Source organism: Lithobates pipiens, unplaced genomic scaffold (assembly GCF_037356315.1).
Source record: "Lithobates pipiens isolate NorthernLeopardFrog02 unplaced genomic scaffold, aLitPip1_a1.2 Scaffold_16, whole genome shotgun sequence".
In the NCBI taxonomy this organism is placed as follows: domain Eukaryota; kingdom Metazoa; phylum Chordata; class Amphibia; order Anura; family Ranidae; genus Lithobates; species Lithobates pipiens.
Genome location: NW_027507748.1, coordinates 33,824,249 through 33,844,367, shown reverse-complemented (window position 1 = coordinate 33,844,367; position 20,119 = coordinate 33,824,249). Strand labels below are relative to the sequence as shown.

The 20,119-nt window shown below is 45.9% G+C and overlaps 1 protein-coding gene across 3 annotated transcripts in view; it reads right to left on the bottom strand.

The window, feature by feature from the left end:
- Positions 1-2,945: 2,945 nt before the first annotated feature.
- The window catches only part of TEX55 (testis expressed 55), an 88,942-nt gene continuing 71,768 nt past the window's right edge, over positions 2,946-20,119 (bottom strand). For all 3 annotated transcript variants that reach the window (XM_077484509.1, XM_077484511.1, XM_077484510.1), the window contains 2 exons: positions 15,606-15,668; positions 2,946-3,123 (listed from right to left, as the gene is read on the bottom strand). In XM_077484509.1, coding sequence (XP_077340635.1) covers positions 3,088-3,123; positions 15,606-15,668 — 99 coding nt within the window. In that variant the 3' untranslated portion in view covers positions 2,946-3,087. The remainder of the gene's footprint in view (positions 3,124-15,605; positions 15,669-20,119) is intronic.

Genomic DNA, 20,119 nt, shown 5'->3' with positions numbered 1-20,119 from the left:
ACAAGCCAGGACTTCCAACATCAGCGCCTGACCTCACAAATGAGCTTCTGGAAGAATGGTCAAACATTCCCATAGACACACTCCTAAAGTTGTGGACGGCCTTCCCAGAAGAGTTGGGCCAACTCAATATTGAATCCTACGGACTAAGACTGGGATGCCATCAAAGTTCTTGAGCGTGTAAAGGCAGGCGTCCCAATACTTTTGGTAATATAGTGTGTATGTTTTGGGTGAAGTTGCTCCAGTAGTATAGCCCTAAAATAACCAGGTTCTCCAGAGCAGATTCCAGAGTCCTGACCTCAACCTGATAGAACACCTTTGGGATGAACTAGAGCGGAGACTGCAAGCCAGGCCTTCACATCCAACATCAGTGTTTGACCTCACAAATGCGCTTCGGGAAAAATGGTCAAACATTCCCATACAATACAAAACAATCTCCTGCGCTCAGGAACCTAGTCCATATGTACGCAGTGTAGCCAACCCTTTGGACTAAATGTGGAAAGTCGAAGGTCTTGCTGCCCTCCTCAGAACAATGGGTGTCCTTGGAGCTGAAACATATAGAAAGACAGGGAGGGCGCACCGACCTTGTGCATTACCAGGGATAAAATATATTTAAATAGTAAAAACAAGAGTCATACTCACAAACGTTTAAAGGAGGCTTCACATTGCTCAAAGAATTTGGAGCTGTGTCTTCTAGACCCTTCAACCTGGACCAGGTATATAGGAGGAACCAGATGTTATCGCAAGCGGCTTACGCGTTACAGGGGAGTACCCTCTTCATCAGAGCCTTAGCAGTAGCAGACTAGCTTTCTCTAGGTTCCCTCTAAATATGGTCATTCACCTGTCTGTCACACCCATCTGGGTGGGGCCCCGCCCACCATGCCAATCCATCAAAATATACCATATGCTGCGTCATGTTGTCAGACGCACAGATGCGTCCTTGTTTCCATAGATAGGGGGCTATATCCCTGCACCAACAACATGGTGCATCTCCCATAAACACCAGACCATCATCTTGATGCATTTTAGAAAATTGATCTTTTTACATTATTTTTAAGTGACTGCTTGCCAATAATGTATAAAATTAGCGCCCTTCCTGTCTTTCTATATGTTACAAACATTCCCATTGCCAGACTAGCTACTGTATGTAACAATGTAACTAAAACGTGATACTTGGTTCTGTATTCTCTAAAAGGGGCAGTACTGGGAGGTGGGTAGGTGGTAGAACCAAGGGACGGTGCTCAAAGAAGGGTAGGGGTGGCGGAGACAAGGGGTGACTTGGAAGGGGGAAGTACCTGCACCTATTCTCTGAGAAAAAAAGCCCTGGTTAACACTGACATTAAAGAGGAAGTAAACCCTGATGGGTTTACTTCCTCTTTCATTCCCTGCAAAGGTAAAGCATAATGGACTACTATGCATCGCATAGTAGTCCATTATGTGTCACTTACCTGACACAGGAGCCAGCGAAGTCACCGCTGTCCCCTGTAGTCCGGCGCATCCATCTTCTTGGTGGGGTCTCGCAGCTCCGCCGCTGTCATACCAAAATTATGGTCATGGATACCGGTACACTGTGTTAACCCTCCCCCAGGTCCATATGTTACTGCCAACTTTCACGGTCAGAGTGCCCAAATCACACCCTTTTTACAGGTTACCCCTGCTTAGACCCCGTCTCCAAATATTCATCCACCATGCCCACTTTCTGGGTTGGCCCCTCCCAGACCCCACACTTGTAAATATGTAGGGACCTCCCACTCACGACCCTGGTGTTCACAAATAATGCAGAACTGAACCCATCGATTTAAGTGTTTCCCAAAACAGTTACATTTAAGGCATTCTGTGAACAATAAGTCACAGTTGCTTGTGCTCTCAGTCGAATTGTCAAGCCATCAAATGGCTGATATAATAACCGATCACATGTACAGTACCATGGCAACTGATGACCAAACAGAGGCTAAGATGGCAGCTTCCTTGGCTGTAAAGGATAGGGGTGTTTTGTTCCGTTCAATATCTTTTTGAGTTAATGTGCATGTTCAGTAACCCACCCGTCACGTGCCTTAGGTAAGTGGGAAGAGGTTAAAACAACTACACAATGATTCAGAAGCTCTGCTCTATCAATACCCTAATAAGTGCACAGAAGAACAGTGAGAAGTAGATGGGCCTCTGTGTTGGAACTCCATTGGTTGGGCTTTCCCGTCGGAACTACTGTATTTGGAGCATTTATTGGATTGAGACTGAAATTTAAAGTAGCGCCACACCATTATTGTTTTATAAAAGTGGATAAGAGCAAAGATGGTGGTGGGGAGGAGTGGAAGGTAGGTAGGCAGACTCATCCGGGAATGGAGAAAGGTGGTCAACTGACCAATCATTAAAATTCGATTTAGAGCAGGGATCTGCAATTAGCGGACCTCCAGCTGTTGCAAAACTACAAGTCCCATCATGCCTCTGCCTCTGGGTGTCATGCTTGTGGCTGCCAGAGTCTTGCTATGCCTCGTGGGAGTTGTAGTTCTGCAACAGCTGGAGGTCCACTAATTGCATATCCCTGATTTAGAGACAATCTTCAAAACCCCGGGGGGGGCGGGGGACATAGTGCCAGAAGTTCCCAAACTTTTTCATATAGGTGCATTTTGTCGTTCAGTTTAGCCATCAATTTTTCAAAAAACGTGGTGATAGTTTAGACTTTACTTTGGAAATTCTGTTTTGGGTTTTCCAAGATTTGTCTATGGTCCGTTTAGTGGCTGTATATAGGTGGATTAGAAATTTGAAATGATTTTTAATAATATCTTTCAGTTTATGATTCAAAAGGACTTTGTAAAGATTCTTACTCTTCCATAAAGTGTTCAGATAATGCTGTACACTTACCCTTTTTTTTTTTAGAAAGAACAGGTTTGCTTTACAGACAGTAGCCAATTGTTGGAGCACTGCCGGAAAGTGGTGAACAAGACATTACATATGGAAAGTAAAAGGTTTTATTTGAACTGTCCTGTATTTACAACCATGGATCATGAGATGAACAATCAATTGCAGAAAATAGCATGTTCTTCAGGGGAGGGACTGAGGTCTGTCATTCTTAGCCTTCACCAGGAGGAGTAATCACTGTTCCTTCTTGTTGACTATCATGGTTTGGACCTACGGGAAGAAAGAAGGACAATATGTTAGAGGGGGAACTCTCACAGCTATGCCTACCAAGACATTCAACGTTCATCCTGGAATCCACTCTTGTATGCATAGAAATCTGGGAACACCATCCAAGCTGGAAATATAAAGCGCTGGCTAGGAATGAACAGTGCTGTCTACGTTTGTCCTACTGGTCTTTCTTCCATTGAAGAAATGGTTGTATCATTGGCACCCAGTGGCGGCTGGTGCTCTATTTTTTTCGGGGGGGGGGGGAGGCGCAAACAAAACCCCAACCAACCCATACTCCCCCCCCCCCGGTCGCTTGCCCGCAATAGATAGATAGATAGATAGATAGATAGATAGATAGATAGATAGATAGATAGATGGTTAGGCCTTGGGTGGGAGAGATAGATAGATAGATAGATAGATAGATAGATAGATAGATAGATAGATAGATAGATAGATAGATAGATAGATAGATAGATAGATAGATAGATAGATAGATGGTTAGGCCTTGGGTGGGAGAGAGAGAGAGAGAGATAGATAGATAGATAGATAGATAGATAGATAGATAGATAGATAGATAGATAGATAGATAGATAGATAGATAGATAGATAGATATTGGGTGGAAGAGAGATAGATAGAGAGATAGATAGATATTGGGTGGAAGAGAGATATATAGAGACTGAGATAGATATTGGGTGGAAGAGAGATATATAGAGACTGAGATAGATATTGGGTGGAAGAGAGATATATAGAGACTGAGATAGATATTGGGTGGAAGAGAGATATATAGAGACTGAGATAGATATTGGGTGGGAGAGGGATAGAGAGAGTGATTACATTGACGTGGCGCTTCCCATACTGCACTGTGTCCGGCGCCCGGACACAGTGCACTTAGTTAAAGGACGTTGCTTTTTTTTTCTTAAAGGGGCCGTTTCAAAAAATATATTTTAATAAATAAAAATAATATATATATTTTTTAGAATTTTTTTTTTTCTTTGTGACTACAGCAGGGGAGGGGGGGGGGGGCCTGGATGACCCTATGGATGGGCCGCCACTGTTGGCACCCCAGTATCCTCTCTGTTAGACTTCAACCGTCAGCCCACCCCTCTGCTCCATACCACCCTCTTCCTCTTCTCTACTGTCAGTTAAGTATCTAGGCAGCATTTGGATGCAAAACCTCAACCAAACAGGCTCCCTCTACAGTGCCTTTAAATTGTCCACATTTTCTCATGTTACAACCAAAAATGTAAATGTATTTTATTGGGATTTTATGTGATAGACCAACACAAAGTGGCACATAATTGTGAAGTGGAAGGAAAATGATAAATGGTTTTTAATTCTACAAATAAATATGTGAAAAGTGTGATGTGCATTTGTATTCAGCCCCCTTTACTTTGATGCCCCCTAACTAAAATCCAGTGGAGCCATTTGCTTCAGAAGTCACCTAATTAGTAAACAGAGTCCACCTGTGTAATCTCAGAAAAAATACAGCTGTTCTGTGAAGCTCTCAAAGGTTTGTTAGAGAACTTTAGTGAACAAACAGCATCATGAAGGCCAAGGAACACACCAGACAGGTCGAGGATAAAGTTGTGTAAAGCAGGGTTAGGTTCTAAAAAAATATCCCAAGCTTTGGACATCTCACGGAGCTCTGTTCAATCCATCATTGGAAAATGGAAAGAGTATGGCACAACTGCAAACCTACCAAGACATGGCCGTCCACCTAAACTGACAGGCCGGGCAAGGAGAGCATTCATCAGAGAAGCAGCCAAGAGGTCCATGGTAACTCTGGAGGAGCTGCAGAGATCCACAGCTCAGGTGGGAGAATCTGTCCACAGGACAACTATTAGTGGTGCTCTCCACAAATCTGACCTTTATGGAAGAGTGGTAAGAAGAAAGACATTGATGAAAGAAAGTCATAAGAAATCCCATTTGCAGTTTGCGAGAAGCCATGTGGGGGACACAGCAAACATGTGGAAGAAGGTGATCTGGTCAGATGAGACCAAAATTGAACTTTTTGACCTAAAAGCAAAATGCTATGTGTGATGGAAAACTAACACTGCCCATCACCCTGAACACACCATCCCCCACTGTGAAACATGGTGGTGGCAGCATCATGTTGTGGGGATGCTTTTCTTCAGCAGAAACAAGGAAGCTGGTCAGAGTTGATGGGTAGATGGATGGAGCCAAATACAGGGCAATCTTAGAAGAAAACCTAGAGTTGTAGTTCATGAGCATGTAAAGGCAGGTGTCCCAATACCTTTGGTAATATAGTGTGTATGTATTGAGTGAAGTTGCTCCAGTAGGATAGTCCTAAAATAACCAGGTTCTCCGTGAAGCTGATTGAACTGGCCAACCAGAATTTGTCATATTTACAGCTTTACTCCAATGCTTTATTTCAGTGTTAAATCGATTTCAGGTACCCAGCTGTATTCATTCTAATGCATAATTAAAGGGTTGTAAAATGTGACAAGAACCTTTATGTTCTATAAAAGGCTCCTGTGTTTGTTTTCTCGGGGACATGACGCACTTTAAGCCCTGCTATAACACAGCAGATGAGCCGCTTAATGAGATTTCCATCCTGAGACAGTACTTACATATTGCGCGCTCCCAATGTTAATTAAAATCGTCTGGTAATACTGTACAATATCTCTGTGGAAGTTAATAAGCTGCACATATTAGTTCCCTGACAGTCGCTGCCTCGATCCCTAGAAAGCCGAGTATTAGCAGAAAGTCTCTTTATAGGTGATATTTTCCCCCCGGGATATGGTGACAGTTTTCCCTGCTGTAATTTAGGATCTGGAGTCTGTTTGTAGCACTTAACATAGAGCTAAGCTAAAAAAAAAAGTTGCTGGTATTTCTCATTATACCATTATTTGACATATAGATATTACATTATAGATCCAAGGGAGGCACATAGGAATAAGACAGAACAGGAACCGTAGGGTTCAATATTGAGTTGGCCCACCCTTGGCAGCTATAACAGATTCAACTCTTCTGGGAAGGCCGTCCACAAGGTTTAGGAGTGTGTCTATGGCAGAGGTCTCAAACTGGCAGCCCTCCAGCTGTTGCGAAACTACAAGTCCCATGAGGCATTTCCAAGGCTGACAGTTACAAGCATGACTCCCACAGGCAAAGGCATGATGGGACTTGTAGTTTCGCAGCAGCTGGAGGGCCACCAGTATGAGACCCCTGGTCTATGGGAATGTTTGACCATTCTTCCAGAAGCGCATTTGTGCGTTGGCACATTGACAAGAAGGCTTGGCTTGCAGTCTTTCCGATTCATCCCAAAGGTGTTCTATTGGGTTGAGGTCAAGACTCTGTGCAGGCCAGTCAAGTTCCTCCACCCCATACTTGCTCATCCATGTCTTTACGGACCTTGCTTTGTGCACTAGTCAAAATCATTTGGTGAGGGGGGATTATGGTGTGGGGGTTGTTTTTCAGGGGTTGGGCTTGGCCCCTTAGTTCCAGTCAAGGGAACTCTTAAAGGGTTACTAAACCCATGCTTTTTTTTTTTCTTTAAATAACGAACATATCATACTTACCTCCACTGTGCAGTTCGTTTTGCCCCTAGTGGCCTTGATGCTCATATTCTGGGGTCCCCCAATGGCACTTGTGGCTCCTCCCCGCATCGGGAAACCACCTAGGAGAAGCGCTCTCCCTCGGGGTTACCGTGTGGGTGTGCTCCCGAGTCCTGATTTTGCATCCATAGACAATGCCAGACTCGCCCCCCCCCCCCCCCCCCCGGTGCCTGCATCATCAGATTTGATCGACAGCAGCGGGAGCCAATTGCTGCACTGCTATCAATTTATCCAATCAATAGCCGAGACAACGAGCAGAGATGGTGAGCGCATCTCCGGCGTGGGAATTACAGGGCTCAGGAGAGTAAAACGGGTGGGCTGGAGTGCTGGTCAGTGACAAAAGTTTTTTCACCTTAATGCATAGGATGCACTAAGGTATAAAAACACGAGCGTTTACAACCCCTTTAAGGCGTCCGCATACCAAGACATTTTGGACAATTTCATGCTCCCAACTTTGTGGGAACAGTTTGGGGATGGCCCCTTCCTGTTCCAACATGACTGCACACCAGTGCACAAAGCAAGGTCCATAAAGACATGGATGAGTGAGTTTGGGGAGGCCTGGCAGAGAGGCTGAGCTGAGTGCCAGGCCAGGCATGTGGACGGATCCCAACTCCATGGTCACGATCTTGCCCGAGCCTGGACTGGCTTTGTGATGGCTGAAGCTCGCTTCTTCAGTTCTTAGAGCCCAACTGCAAGAAAATAATAAACAATCCCTTTCAGTGTTAATTGCTCATTTGGTTTAGAGAGGAGAAACACTTTTACTTACCTGATCCTCCACTCCCTCAGCAGATGGCGATCCGCAGCACTCCAGTGGTGGACTGTCCCTCTGCATCATCACATCCAGTGCAGGACTAGGGACCCTGCAATTGCCTTGATGACGCCAGAACCCTAGACCGGTGGAGTGTGGAGGAGCAGACGCTGAGGGGACCAGTATAGCAGTGGGGAGGAGAAGAGGATTGGGTAATCCCTCTAGACCAGTGATGGCGAATCTTGGTACTCCAGATGTTTTGGAACTACATTTCCCATGATGCTCAGCTACACTGCAGAGTGCATGAGCATCATGGGAAATGTAGTTCCAAAACATCTGGAGTACCAAAATTCACCATCACTGTGATAGACCTAAATGAGCAATTAACCCTTACAGTGTGTGCACAGCATTTTATTGTTGCCAGGGTTGAGCTTTAAGGGACTCTATTGATGAAATCTCTACATTGAGTCCCTGGGTCTGCACAAATGATGTGCCTGTTATGAATTATAAATGGTTCCCTCCATTCTTACATTTTTTTTTTAATTATTTTGTATTTGAGAAAAAGGAGATGTAGGAACTCCCTAAGGCCGCGTACACACGGGCGGATTGTCTGTCCAACTTAGTCCGCTGAACCGTGTTTCAGCGGATAATCCGCTCGTGTGTGGGCTTCAGCGGACTTTTTCAGCGGACTGTCTGACGAACAAAGTCTTACGGAATTTCCGAAATTTTGTCCGTTCAAACTTGGTTTTGTCCGTCCAAACTTGGTTTCAGCGGACAGTCCGCTCGTGTGTAGGCAAGTTGGACGGACTAAGTATGGCGCATTCTCAGAAAGGATTTACACGGCCGAAGGTTGCATTGCAGTGTATAGGACGTCGTTTTTCTAGTCCCGTTGTACGTGCTGTACACGTCATCACGCACGCTTTCAGCGGACTGTCTGCTCATCGTGTGTGGTCAAGTCCGTTCATTCAAATTTTGAACGGACTGTCTGTCGGATTGTCTGACGAACTTAGTTGGGCAGACAATCCGCCCGTGTGTACGCGGCCTTAGACAGATGGAAATATCCCAAAATTTTCTCTTGTTTTGGGTAGACTAAAGCAGTGGTATCCAAACTGTGGCCCATTGCTTGTTTGCTTTTATCCAGTCCTTGGAGCACTATTTCATTCACTGACACCAACAAAGGGGCACAGTTCCTCACAATGACACCAACAATGGGGTCCAATGACACCAATGATGGGGGACTATTCCTCCCAATGACACCAAAGATGAGGCACAGTTCCCGGCAATGGAACCAAAGATGGGGCACTATTTCTCTCATTGACACCAAAAATGGGGCATTCTTTACGCTGATGCTGGGACCTTTTCTACTCCCAGTGGCCACAGTCCGGCCCCCCTAAACTAGCCCTTTATATGGAACGTTTGGAGACCCCTGGACTAGAGAATGGTTATAGACAATAAATAGGGTCTTATTTCCCCTCCATGGCCCCATGTTGAAATTTCCCTTTACTTCTGTTACAGAATAAACAGCAGGAAGTTAACGTAATGTCTTCCCAAGGAGAATACCCATCTTAGACAGCTAACACTAAAACAGATGTCCCTATTAGAAGGTTTTCCCCAGCCTTCTGTTCCAAACAAGAATAACATTTTGGATTCCCAAAATCTGCTTGCTTACCTCCTCCGAAGGCTACAATTCCTTTGTTGAGGAGTGTTGGGCTGCCCATGCCTATGTACTAATGTTCCAAAGAACTACTGCAGGAGCAACATTCTATTCTCGTGTGCAGGCATGGACATCCAAACACCACCACCACCAGTAGGTAAGTAAGTACCTTCAGGAGATTGCTCAGCTTAGTGTATTTAAGGGGCTGGGGTGTAGGGGGGTGGTATATATTTACTAAACTTGTCCTTTAAGGCTTTATCAGAGGGGCTGATGCCATAAAATGTTGTATTCCACCTCTATCTATACTGACTGTCCTCCTCGTGCTACTGGTATCTGTATGTTCTGGCACTTTCTCTATGTGGGCCTAATGCCTCCCAGGTACTATGTATTACATATTTTATCTATAACTTACGGTATATCAGTTGCTTTCTGTTTAGTTGAATTAAGTCTTCTTGGAAGTCAATGTGGTCGCATGTATTTAAAGCAGAGCTCAAGTAAAAATAACAATTTTTTTTTAAAAAGCTCCCCCGTGATTGTTAGTACTAGTACATTAATAATTGGATACTGTCCTAACTTCCTACTTGTTACCTTTAAATCCTTCATATTTTACCTGATCTCAGTAGCAAGCAGGGGCCACGAGGATGTGGGCATCTGAAGGTAAAAATCCTTGTGCGTTTACCACTTTAATTCACTAGCGATGGTTAAATGTGGTTAAAAATGAGTGGGACTCCACTTTATGCTATAATCAGGGGATTACAAACATTTCAGTAGGTAGACCATTGTATATTTTACAAATATTTGCGTTCCCATCAGAGTGCCTCCTTACATCAGGGTCCCCCCATATATCAGGTCAAAAACAGAGCGCCCCCCCTTGCATGAAAGGCCTCATCAGGTCTAGCTGAAGAAAGCTCCATCCAACTGTAAATGGTGGAACAAGCATGTGAATGGTTGTTAGGCTTAACAATGATACAATCATGGTACTGGAGAGCGGAGGGCGGGGAGAGAGTTGGGAAGAAACTGTGACCATAGGCTGACCTATGTGAGAGGCCACTAACCCAAACTGCAGGCTGGGTAAAGTCTTGCAGTGAGCTGGATTTGGCCCACGAGTCGTAGTTTGGAGATCCCCCTTTCTATATTATTTGAAAGTTTAGAAATATAACTATTGAAATGGTACATTTTGGTGTGCTAGCTAGAAGATTCCCAAAGTTTTATCTATATATCAGTTTTAGAACTGCTTTTTCTTGACTATTTATTGAGTTATATGCATTTTTTCGGGTATGCAGACTTTTTCTAATTATGATTTAAAACAAATGTTTTCTTCTTTTGAACCTCCCACTTACGGATACACATCTTCCCGCGCTCCCCTGCCGCTGCATTCCTTTGTCACAGCCATGAGTCTAAACCAGCCATTTTCAACCAGGGTTCCTCCAAGGATAGCTAGGGGTTCCTTGAGCTGTGACTAACTGACTTTCCATCTGATGGGGCCTTCATAGCTCCAGAACCAACACCACTTGGCAAAGCCAGTGACATAACTGCAAGGATATCATTCTGGCCATCCCTGGGAGAGAGGTATTCTTCCCACTTACCACCACCAACGTAGGGGGCATATTCCCAGACTTATCTTACTAGGGGTTCCCCGAGACCTGAAAATTATTTCAAGGGTTTGTCATGGTTATGCAGTAATCTTCCTCTGCTTACCTCTCCTCATGTGTTCAGACTAAGAGGCCAGCCACTTCCACCTGGTGGTTTTTATAACCTCTCCTCTAAGCATGGCTCCACCCCAGGCCCTATCAGGGAACCCTATATTAACCTGTGCACTGCAAGCCAGGGTTGCTGATCAACCATTGTGTATTCATTGTGTGTTTGGCTTTGTGTTTCCTGCTTGCTGTGTGCTCTTCGTTTGCCTCTGTTACCGACCTTGGCGTGTTCTCAATGATTCCTGTCTGCTTGTGACCTTGACCTTTAGCCATGTCCCTGACCATCCCTGTCTGCCTGTGACCCTGAACCTTTGGCATGTACTCTGTTGTTCCTGTCTGCTAGTTTCCCTGACCTCTGACTTATCCCCTTACTATTCTTGTTGTTCCAGCCTGCTGCTTCCTTCTCCTGTAGTCTTCTGTGAGTGTGAGTTATGAGACCCTGGGGGCCGCGATCTGGAGCCAGACTGCAGCGAAGTCCATCCTCACCACTGGAGGCTCTGGTGAACACCTGCTGGCTCTTAGACTCCGCACCCTGGGGAATCTATGCTCTAGCTCCTACCGGGATCTGTGTTAGTGATCCAGTAGACCCATGTCCTGAATCTCCTTGGGTACAATCTGCAGCAGTCAGTCCTAAGGTCCACTACCTAGCGGTGCACTTCTGACTCCTACGGAGTGCATCTGTCACCTGGTCTCAGGTGACCTGACAGGGTTCCTCTGGGGCAGGGTTCTTTCTAAACAAAGGGCCGCTTTACTGTCTTTCAGACTCCCACTGCCCAGTGGGAGAAAACAATGCCCCGTCTTTGGTATTAGGGGGAGAAATAGTTTGTGTCAGTGGGAGGAATAGGGTTCTGAAATGTCACCAGTACACCAAGGATTCCTCGAGAGGGTCCAAAGCTTTATTCACATGGTCGCACAGTACACATACGGCAATGTTTCGGAGCCACGCAGGGCCCCTTTGTCAGATAAGCGAGTTGTCACCTGACGAAGGGGCCCTGCGTGGCTCCGAAACACTGCTGTATGTGTACTGTGCGACCATGTGAACAAAGCTTTGGACCCTTCTGAGGAATCCTTGGTGTGCTGGTGACATTTTTTCACTGTGATTGTCTACGGTTTCCAGGTGGTAGTCATTACAGCACCCAGCATTACTACAGCTATTTCCATGAATGTGTGCGTGGGGAATATTGTGTTTGGACTTAGTGGGAGGAATAGTGCCCCATCGTTGGTGTCAGTGAGAGGAAGAGTGTCCCATTGCTGGTGTCAGTGGAAGGAATTATGCCCCATAGGTGGTGTCAGTGGCTGGAATAATGCCTCATGGGCTGGATGAAGGCAAACAAAGGGCCACATCCAGCCCCCAGGCCACAGTTTGAAGACCACTGCTGATCAATGTTCAGGCTTGTTGATTGGCTATTTACAAAAAAGGGTCACATGTTCCCCCCCCCCCCATAGGTACTTCTGATGGCTCCAATGGAGGAGTGAAGTGGATGGAGAGAGGAGGTAAAAAGAAAGATACTCTTTAGCCAAGGTGGGATTTTTGTTTTCAGTTCCCACCTTGGCTAAAAAGTATCTATCTTTTTACCTCCTCCCTCCATCTGAGAAGGTTCACTGTGGCTACAAAGACTTGAAATGCATACGGTCTTCTACAAAGACATGAAATGCATACGATCCTGAAGAAAGTCACTTTAATCTTTACACCGCTTGTGCTAAGATGACTTTTTTTTCGTCAGCCTTAATGAGAAAAGGCTGACTGCCGCTGCGGCATTGTTACCTCGCTCCCCTAATGCAAATATCAATAGTGCTCCTGGCAGTATGAATAAGGCTGCCCGTAATAAGCTCCTTATTGCTTTTACTGCAAGCTCAATATTTTGCCACAAGGACGTAGCCGGTAATCTGCAGAAAACACAGCCAGATTAAAAAATACTGTTGGTAATACACAACGAACATTAGCGGAACACTAATAGCTGCTCGGAGGTCTTGTCGGGAAGTCATTTCAGCATCGTCCATTCCTCATACCTGACTCTGAGCCGAGAATTAGGCAGGCAGCGGAAACAAAAGGGGTTTGGAAAAGAAAATTAAGTCCTTTCATCAGGTAGGCAAACAGACGTTTAGCTAAATATTCGAGTTTACAAGATAATTATAAAGCCGCTAACCTTATGGCAGGTTTCTAAGATGTAATTAGCGATGAACATTTAATTTTCTTTGTTAACGGGGCTGTACGGGCAAAGGCGGCTGGTAAGAATTTATCAGCCAAGTTCTCTGAAGGTAGAACAGCAACTTCAAGAAAGTAATCAGTGATATTATAGTGAAGATGAATGTAAGCTAAACTACTTTTAATTTGAGTTTTATGGAATTCAGGTATATCCAGAGTACTGTAGGGAATCTGGCTAACTTTTCTGACCTTACTCCCTCCTTGAATGTTGTCTGGTTGGTCCATTACTCAGGTTACTGTCTCACTGGGAACACTCGCAGAACCCAAAAGCGATGTGTAGCACTAGGGATGAGCCCGATGTTCGAGTCGAAAGTAAGTTCGACTCGAACATCAGATGTTCGCCGAACAATTTGGGGTGTTCGCGACAAATTCGCAAGCCGCGGGACACCCTTTAATAGTCTACTGCCGCGTACACACAACCGGACTTTGACCGACTTTGCCCGGCGGACAATCCGATGGACCTTGCAGCTGAGGTCCGCCGGACTTTCAAACTAACGGACTTGGCCACACACGATCACTCCAAAAGTCAGACGGATTCAAACGTGATGACGTAGAATAAGGAAGTTCATAGCCAGTAGCCAATAGCTGCCCTAGCGTCAGACAAGTTTGAAGCCAGTCTTATTTCTAGGTCCACCGGACTTTTGGGAAGAAAAAGTCCGCTGGAGCCCACACACGATCGAATTGTCCGACGGACTCTGGTCCGCCAGAACAAGTCCGCCGTAAAGTCTGATCGTGTGTACGCGGCATATGGGAGAAATCAAAAGTGCTAATTTTAAAGGCTTATATGCATGGTATTGTCATAAAAAGTGTTTGGGGACCTGGGTCCTGCCCCAGGGGACATGTATCAATGCAAAAACAAGTTTTAAAAACTGCAGTTTTTTCAGGAGCAGTGATTTTGAAAAAGGTTGAATTGAAACAATAAAAGTGAAATATTCCTTTAAATTTCATACCTGGGGGGGTGTCTATAGTATGCCTGTAAAGGGGCACATGTTTCCCGTGTTTAGAACAGTCCCTGCACAAAATGACATTTCTAAAGGAAAAAAAGTCATTTAAAAGTACTCGCAGCTATAATTAATTGTCGGTCCCGGCAATACACATAAAATAAGTCACCTGACCCTGCCCCCCTCTGACAACCCAGGAAAAGCCATAGGGAAGTCCCCATGCATCAGAGGGGGGTGGAGTCACCAGATGGCCCCGCCCTCCGTTATATAAGAAGCGTCAGAAGAACCGAAGCGTCACACGGCGGAAGACTCCCACTGAGGCGGATTGTGCGGACGGAGCGGAGAAGAAGCCGGAGCAAGATGCGGGGAGAGAAAAGCGGAGGAAGAAGAAGATGGAGGAAGAAGGACAACGAAGGAAGACCAGAAGAAAGAAGATGGAAGAAGAAGCGCAAAGAAGAAGAAATTAATAAAGGACTTGTCAAAAACCGTCTCTTATGTTTTTCAACCCTTTTGACACTTTTTTTGTGAAATGGTAGGTGTACATTTGTACCCCATTACCAATTCACACAGGGGGTGGGATCTGGGGGTCCCCTTGTTAAAGGGGGCTTCCAGATTCCGATAAGCCCCCCGCCCGCAGACCCACACAACCACCAGGGAAGGGTTGTGGAGATGAGGCCCTTCTCGCCCTCAACATGGGGAAAAGGTGCTTTTTTGGGGGGAGCCGCAACCACAAAGCACCCTCCCAATGTTGAGGGCATGTGGCCTGGAAAGGTTCAGGAGGGGGGGCGCTCTCTCGTCTCTCTTTTCCTGTGATAAGGGTCTGGTATGGATTTTTGGGGGGACCCCACACCATTATTTTTTTTAATTTTGGTGCGGGGTTCCCCTTAAAATCCATACCAGACCTGAAGGACCTGGTATGGAATTTAGGGGGACCGCCACGCATTTTTTTTTTTTCATTTTGGTTCGGGGTTCCCCTGTGGGGAAATTACATGCTGTTTTTATCAATGAACTTTTATGTGTATTATCGGACCGACAATTCATTGTAGCCACGAGTAGTTTTAAATGACTTTTTTTCCTTTAGAAATGTCATTTTGCTGTCAGACTATTCTAAACACGGGAAACATGCGCCCCTTTACAGGCATACTATAGACACCCCCCCCCCCCCAGGTACGAAATTTAAAGGAATATTACACTTTTATTTTTTCACTTTAAGCATTATTAAAACTAGTGCTCCCAAAAAAACTGACATTTTTGAAACTTTTTTTTGCATTGATACATGTCCCCTGGGGCAGGACCCAGGTCCCCAAACACTTTTTATGACAATACCATGCATATAAGCCTTTAAAATTAGTACTTTTGATTTCTCCCATAGACTTTTAAAGGCTTTCGAATTTGCCGCGAATACCCCAAATTGTTCGTTATCCGTGAACTTGAGAACAGCCAATGTTCTCTATTGCTGGACTAGGGATCATCTTTATCACCTCTGTCCTATGAGCAGGCTAACGATCGTAGACATGATGTAGATGCTCTGGGGAATAATGGACGGATCTTCCTGGCTGTGCAGTGTTACTGAGATGGGTGAATCACAAGACTTGCTGAACAGAATTAGAAATCGTTCGGCAGCTCAATCGGTTCCACATTACATACAGTATAAAGGACGCACCTTTTCCAGCATAAACTGCAGGGGATCTTCTGGCTTCTCATACACCAAATCTTCTGTGATCTCCTGAAAAACAAATGGGAATCTCCAGATCAATGGTCCTGTATAGGATTATGGCTGATATGGGAATCTGTGAGCCTGAACACACATGGCTCCATTTAATATGTAGTGGTGAGACTTTACTCTGGCCATATCATTGCTTTAGAAAATAAGAGGCACGACTGTGTGCGTTAGAAATGTGCTTAGTGGAGCTAATAGAGCTCATTCACACGTGCAGTTGGGGGGCGGTAAAACCCCAAGTCTGAGCCACACTTTTACAAATTCTCTTACATACAGTGCCTTGAAAAAGTATTCATACCCCTTGAAATTTTCCACATTTTGTCATTTTGCAACCAAAAACGTAAATGTATTTTATTGGGATTTTATGTGATAGACCAACACAAAGCGGCACATAATTGTGAAGTGGAAGGAAAATGATAAATGGTTTTCAAAATCTTTTACAAATAAATATGTGAAAAGTGTGTGGGGTACATTTGTGTGGCGCCCCCTGGAGTCAATACTTTGTAGAACGACCTTTCTCTACAATTACAGCTGCAAGTCTTTTTGGGGATGTCTCTACCAGCTTTGCACATCTAGAGAGGGACATTTCTGCCCATTCTTCTTTTCAAAATATCTCAAGCTCTGTCAGATTGGATGGAGAGCGTCTGTGAACAGCAATTTTCAAGTCTTGGCACAGATTCTCGATTGGATTTAGGTCTGGACTGTGACTGGGGCCATTCTAACACATGAATATTCTTTCATCTAAACCATTCCATTGTAGCTCTGGCTGTATGTTTCGGGTCGTTGTCCTGCGGGAAGGTGAACCTCCACCCCAGTCTCAAGTCTTTTGAAGACTCTAATGCCGCGTACAGACGATCGGAAATTCCGGCAGCAAAAGTCGAATGTAAGCTTTTGGTCAGAAATTCTGACCGCGTGTACGCTCCATCGGACTTTTGCTGGCGGAATTCCTGCCAGGAAAAGATTGAGAGCAGGTTCTCAATTTTTCAGTTGGAAAAAGTTCAGATCGGAAATTCCGATTGTCTGTACCAATTCTGACGCGCAAAATTCCTACACATGCTTGGAAACAATTCGACACATGCTCTGAAGCATTAAACTTCATTTTCTCGGCTTGTCGTAGTGTTGAATATCAACGCGTTCTTGGCGGTCGAAAGTTCAGAGAACTTTTGTGTGACTGTGTGTATGCAAGCCAATTCTGTCGGAAAAAACTTGGATGAAAATCCGCTCGTGTGTATGCGGCATAACAGGTTTTCTTCTAAGATTGTCCTGTATTTGGCTCCATCCCTCTTCCCATCAACTCTGACCAGCTTCCCTGTCCCTGCTGAAGAAAATCTTCCCTACAACACGATGCCGCCACCACCATGTTTCACAGTGGGGATTGTGTGTTCAGAGTGATGTGCAGTGTTAGTTTTCCGCCACACATAGTGGTTTGCTTTTTGGCCATCTGACCAGAGCACCTTCTTCCACATGTTTGCTGTGTCCCCACATGGCTTCTCACAAACTGCAAACAAAACTTGTTATGGCTTTTGTTCAACAATGTCTTTCTCTTCCATAAAGGGCAGATTTGTGGAGAGATGACTAATAGTTGTCCTGTGGACAGATTCTCCCACCTGAGCTGTGGATCTCTGCAGCTCCTCCAGAGTTACCATGGACCTCTTGGCTGCTTCTCTGATGAATGCTCTCCTTGCCCGGCCTGTCAGTTTAGGTGGGCGGCCATGTCTTGGTAGGTTTGCAGTTGTGCCATACTCTCCATTTTCGGATGATGGATTGAACAGTGCTCTGTGAGATGTTCAATGCTTGGAATATTTTTTTATAACCTTACCCTGCTTTAAATGTCTCCACAACTTTATCCCTGACCTGTCTGGTGTGTTCCTTGGCCTTCATGATGCTGTTTGTTCACTAAGGTTCTCTAACAAACCTCTGAGGGCTTTAGAGAACAGCTGTATTTATACTGAGATTAAATCACACACAGGTGGACTCTATTTACTAATTAGGTGACTTCTGAATGCAATTGGTTAGAGCCGGTTCACACAGGGGCGACTCAGATCCGACTTCAGGTCGCTCCTAGTCGCCTCAAGTCGCGCTACATGTAAAAATCAATGTAAGTGAATGAGAGCCGTCTTAATGCACGCTACTGAAGTCGCTCCGACTTCAGAAAAGGTTCCTGTACTACTTGTATCCGACTTGTAGGCGACTGGTATCCATTGATTTCAATGGAAGTCGCCTCCAAGTCAGATCTCCGTCTATATGGAGGCGACTCTCACAGAATTATCAGCTCTCGAGAGGGAACTCCACGCCAAATTTATAAAAACAAATTTGGCGTGGGTTCCCCCTCCGAGAGCATACAAGGCCATTAGGTCTGGTATGGATTTGAAGGGGAACCCCCTACGCAGAGAAAATGGCGTGGGGGTCCCCCCAGATCCATACCAGACCCTTATCCAAGCACGAAGCCTGGCCGGTCAGGAAGGGGGTGGGGACGAGCGAGTGCCCCTCCCTCCTGGACCGTACCAGGCCGCGTGCCCTCAACATGGGGGGGTTGGTGTTTTGGGGAAGGGGGGCGCCCTGCGGCCCCCCCACCCCAAAGCACCTTGTCCCCATGTTGATGAGGACAAGGGCCTCTTCCCGACAACCCTGGCCGTTGGTTGTTGGGGTCTGCGGGCGGGGGGCTTATCGGAATCCAGGAGCCCCCTTTAATAAGGGGGCCCCCAGATCCCGGCCCCCCACCCTATGTGAATGAGTAAAGGGTACATCGTACCCCTACCCATTCACCTGGGGAAAAATTTCAATAAAAAAACACAGCAAAAAGTCCTTTATTAAGCAGCTCCGGGGTCTTCTTCCGACGTCGGGGGATCTTCTGACGACTTCTCCGCTCTGTTCGGTCTTTTCTCCTGCTCTCTGGCGTCTTCTCCCTGGCTCCTCCGCTGTCTTCTTGCAGCTCTTTTACTAGTGGAGGAGCCCAGCATGCCCCGGGACTGTGACGTCATAAAGGGGTGGGGTCACCATGTGACATCATCCGGTGACCACGCCCCATGCCTATATAAGTCGCCGTGCACGTCGCACAAGCTAGTACAGCGGAAGACAGCGCCGGGTCAACATCGGAAGAAGAAAGAAGAGAGAAGAGAGAAGGACAGAGGGTGGAGGAGACCGGGCTCCTCCGCTAGTAAAAGAGCTGCAAGAAGACGATTCAGATCGCCTAGAGGCGATTCAGTTCGCATTGTGCACTATACAAGTATTTCATTCATTCATTCAAGACAGCAGAGGAGCCCGGGAGAAGATGCTGGAGAGCGGGAGAAGAGGCCGGACACCGGGAGAAGAGGCCGAACAGAGCGGAGAAGTCGTCAGAAGACCCCCTGACGTCGGAAGAAGACCCCGGAGCTGCTTAATAAAGGACTTTTCAAACTTGTGTTGTGTTTTTTATTGACATTTTTTCTCCAGGTGAATGGGTAAGGGTACGATGTACCCCTTACTGATTCACATAGGGTGGGGGGCTGGGATCTGGGGGCCCCTTTATTAAAGGGGGTTACCGGATTCTGATAAGCCCCCCGCCCACAGACCCTGACAACTAACGGCCAGGGCTGTCGGGAAGAGGCCCTTGCCCTCATCAACATGGGGACAAGGTGCTCTGGGCGCCCCCCTTCCCCAAAGCACCAACCCCCCCATGTGGAGGGCACGCGGCCTGGTACGGTCCAGGAGGGGGGGCCGCTTGCTCGTCCCCACTCCCTTCCTGACCGGCCAGGCTTCGTGCTCGGATAAGGGTCTTGTATGGATCTGGGGGGACCCCCACGCAGTTTTTTCGGTGTAGGGGGTTCCCCTTCAAATCCATACCAGGCCCTGAGGGGGAACCCACGCTGTTTTTTTTTTTTTTTTTATTTGGCGTGGAGTTTCCCCTTGAGAGCTCATTCTCTGATTGGTCACGGCAAAAGTCGCCTGGCCTGGGGCGACTTAAAGTCGCGTTGTAAGTCGCCCCAAGTCGTGTTGACAAGCCGTGTCCAAGTTGCCTCCAAAAGTCACGTTGGAAGTTGTGTTGCCCCTGTGTGAACCGGCTCTTACACTAGATTTTAGTTGGGGGTATCAGAGTAAAGGGGGCTGAATACAATTGCCCCCCACACTTTTCATATATTTATTTGTAAAAAATGTTGAAAACCATTTATCATTTTTCTTCCACTTCAAAATGATGTGCCACTTTATGTTGGTCTATCACATAAAAGCCCAATAAAATACATTTACTTTTTTGGTTTTAACATGACAAAATGTGGAAAATTTCAAGGAGTATGAATACTTTTTCAAACCACTGTACGCTGGACCTGTTTATCTGCAGTTTTCTATTCCCTACATCTGTTCAAAGTCCAGAATTTATACAGCTTGTCTGAGCTGTCAGAAAAAGGGGGGAGAGAGCTAAAAGTAACACTCTGCAGGGCTCAGAGAACTGATTAAAAGGAAGGAACACTCCCCTCATCTTC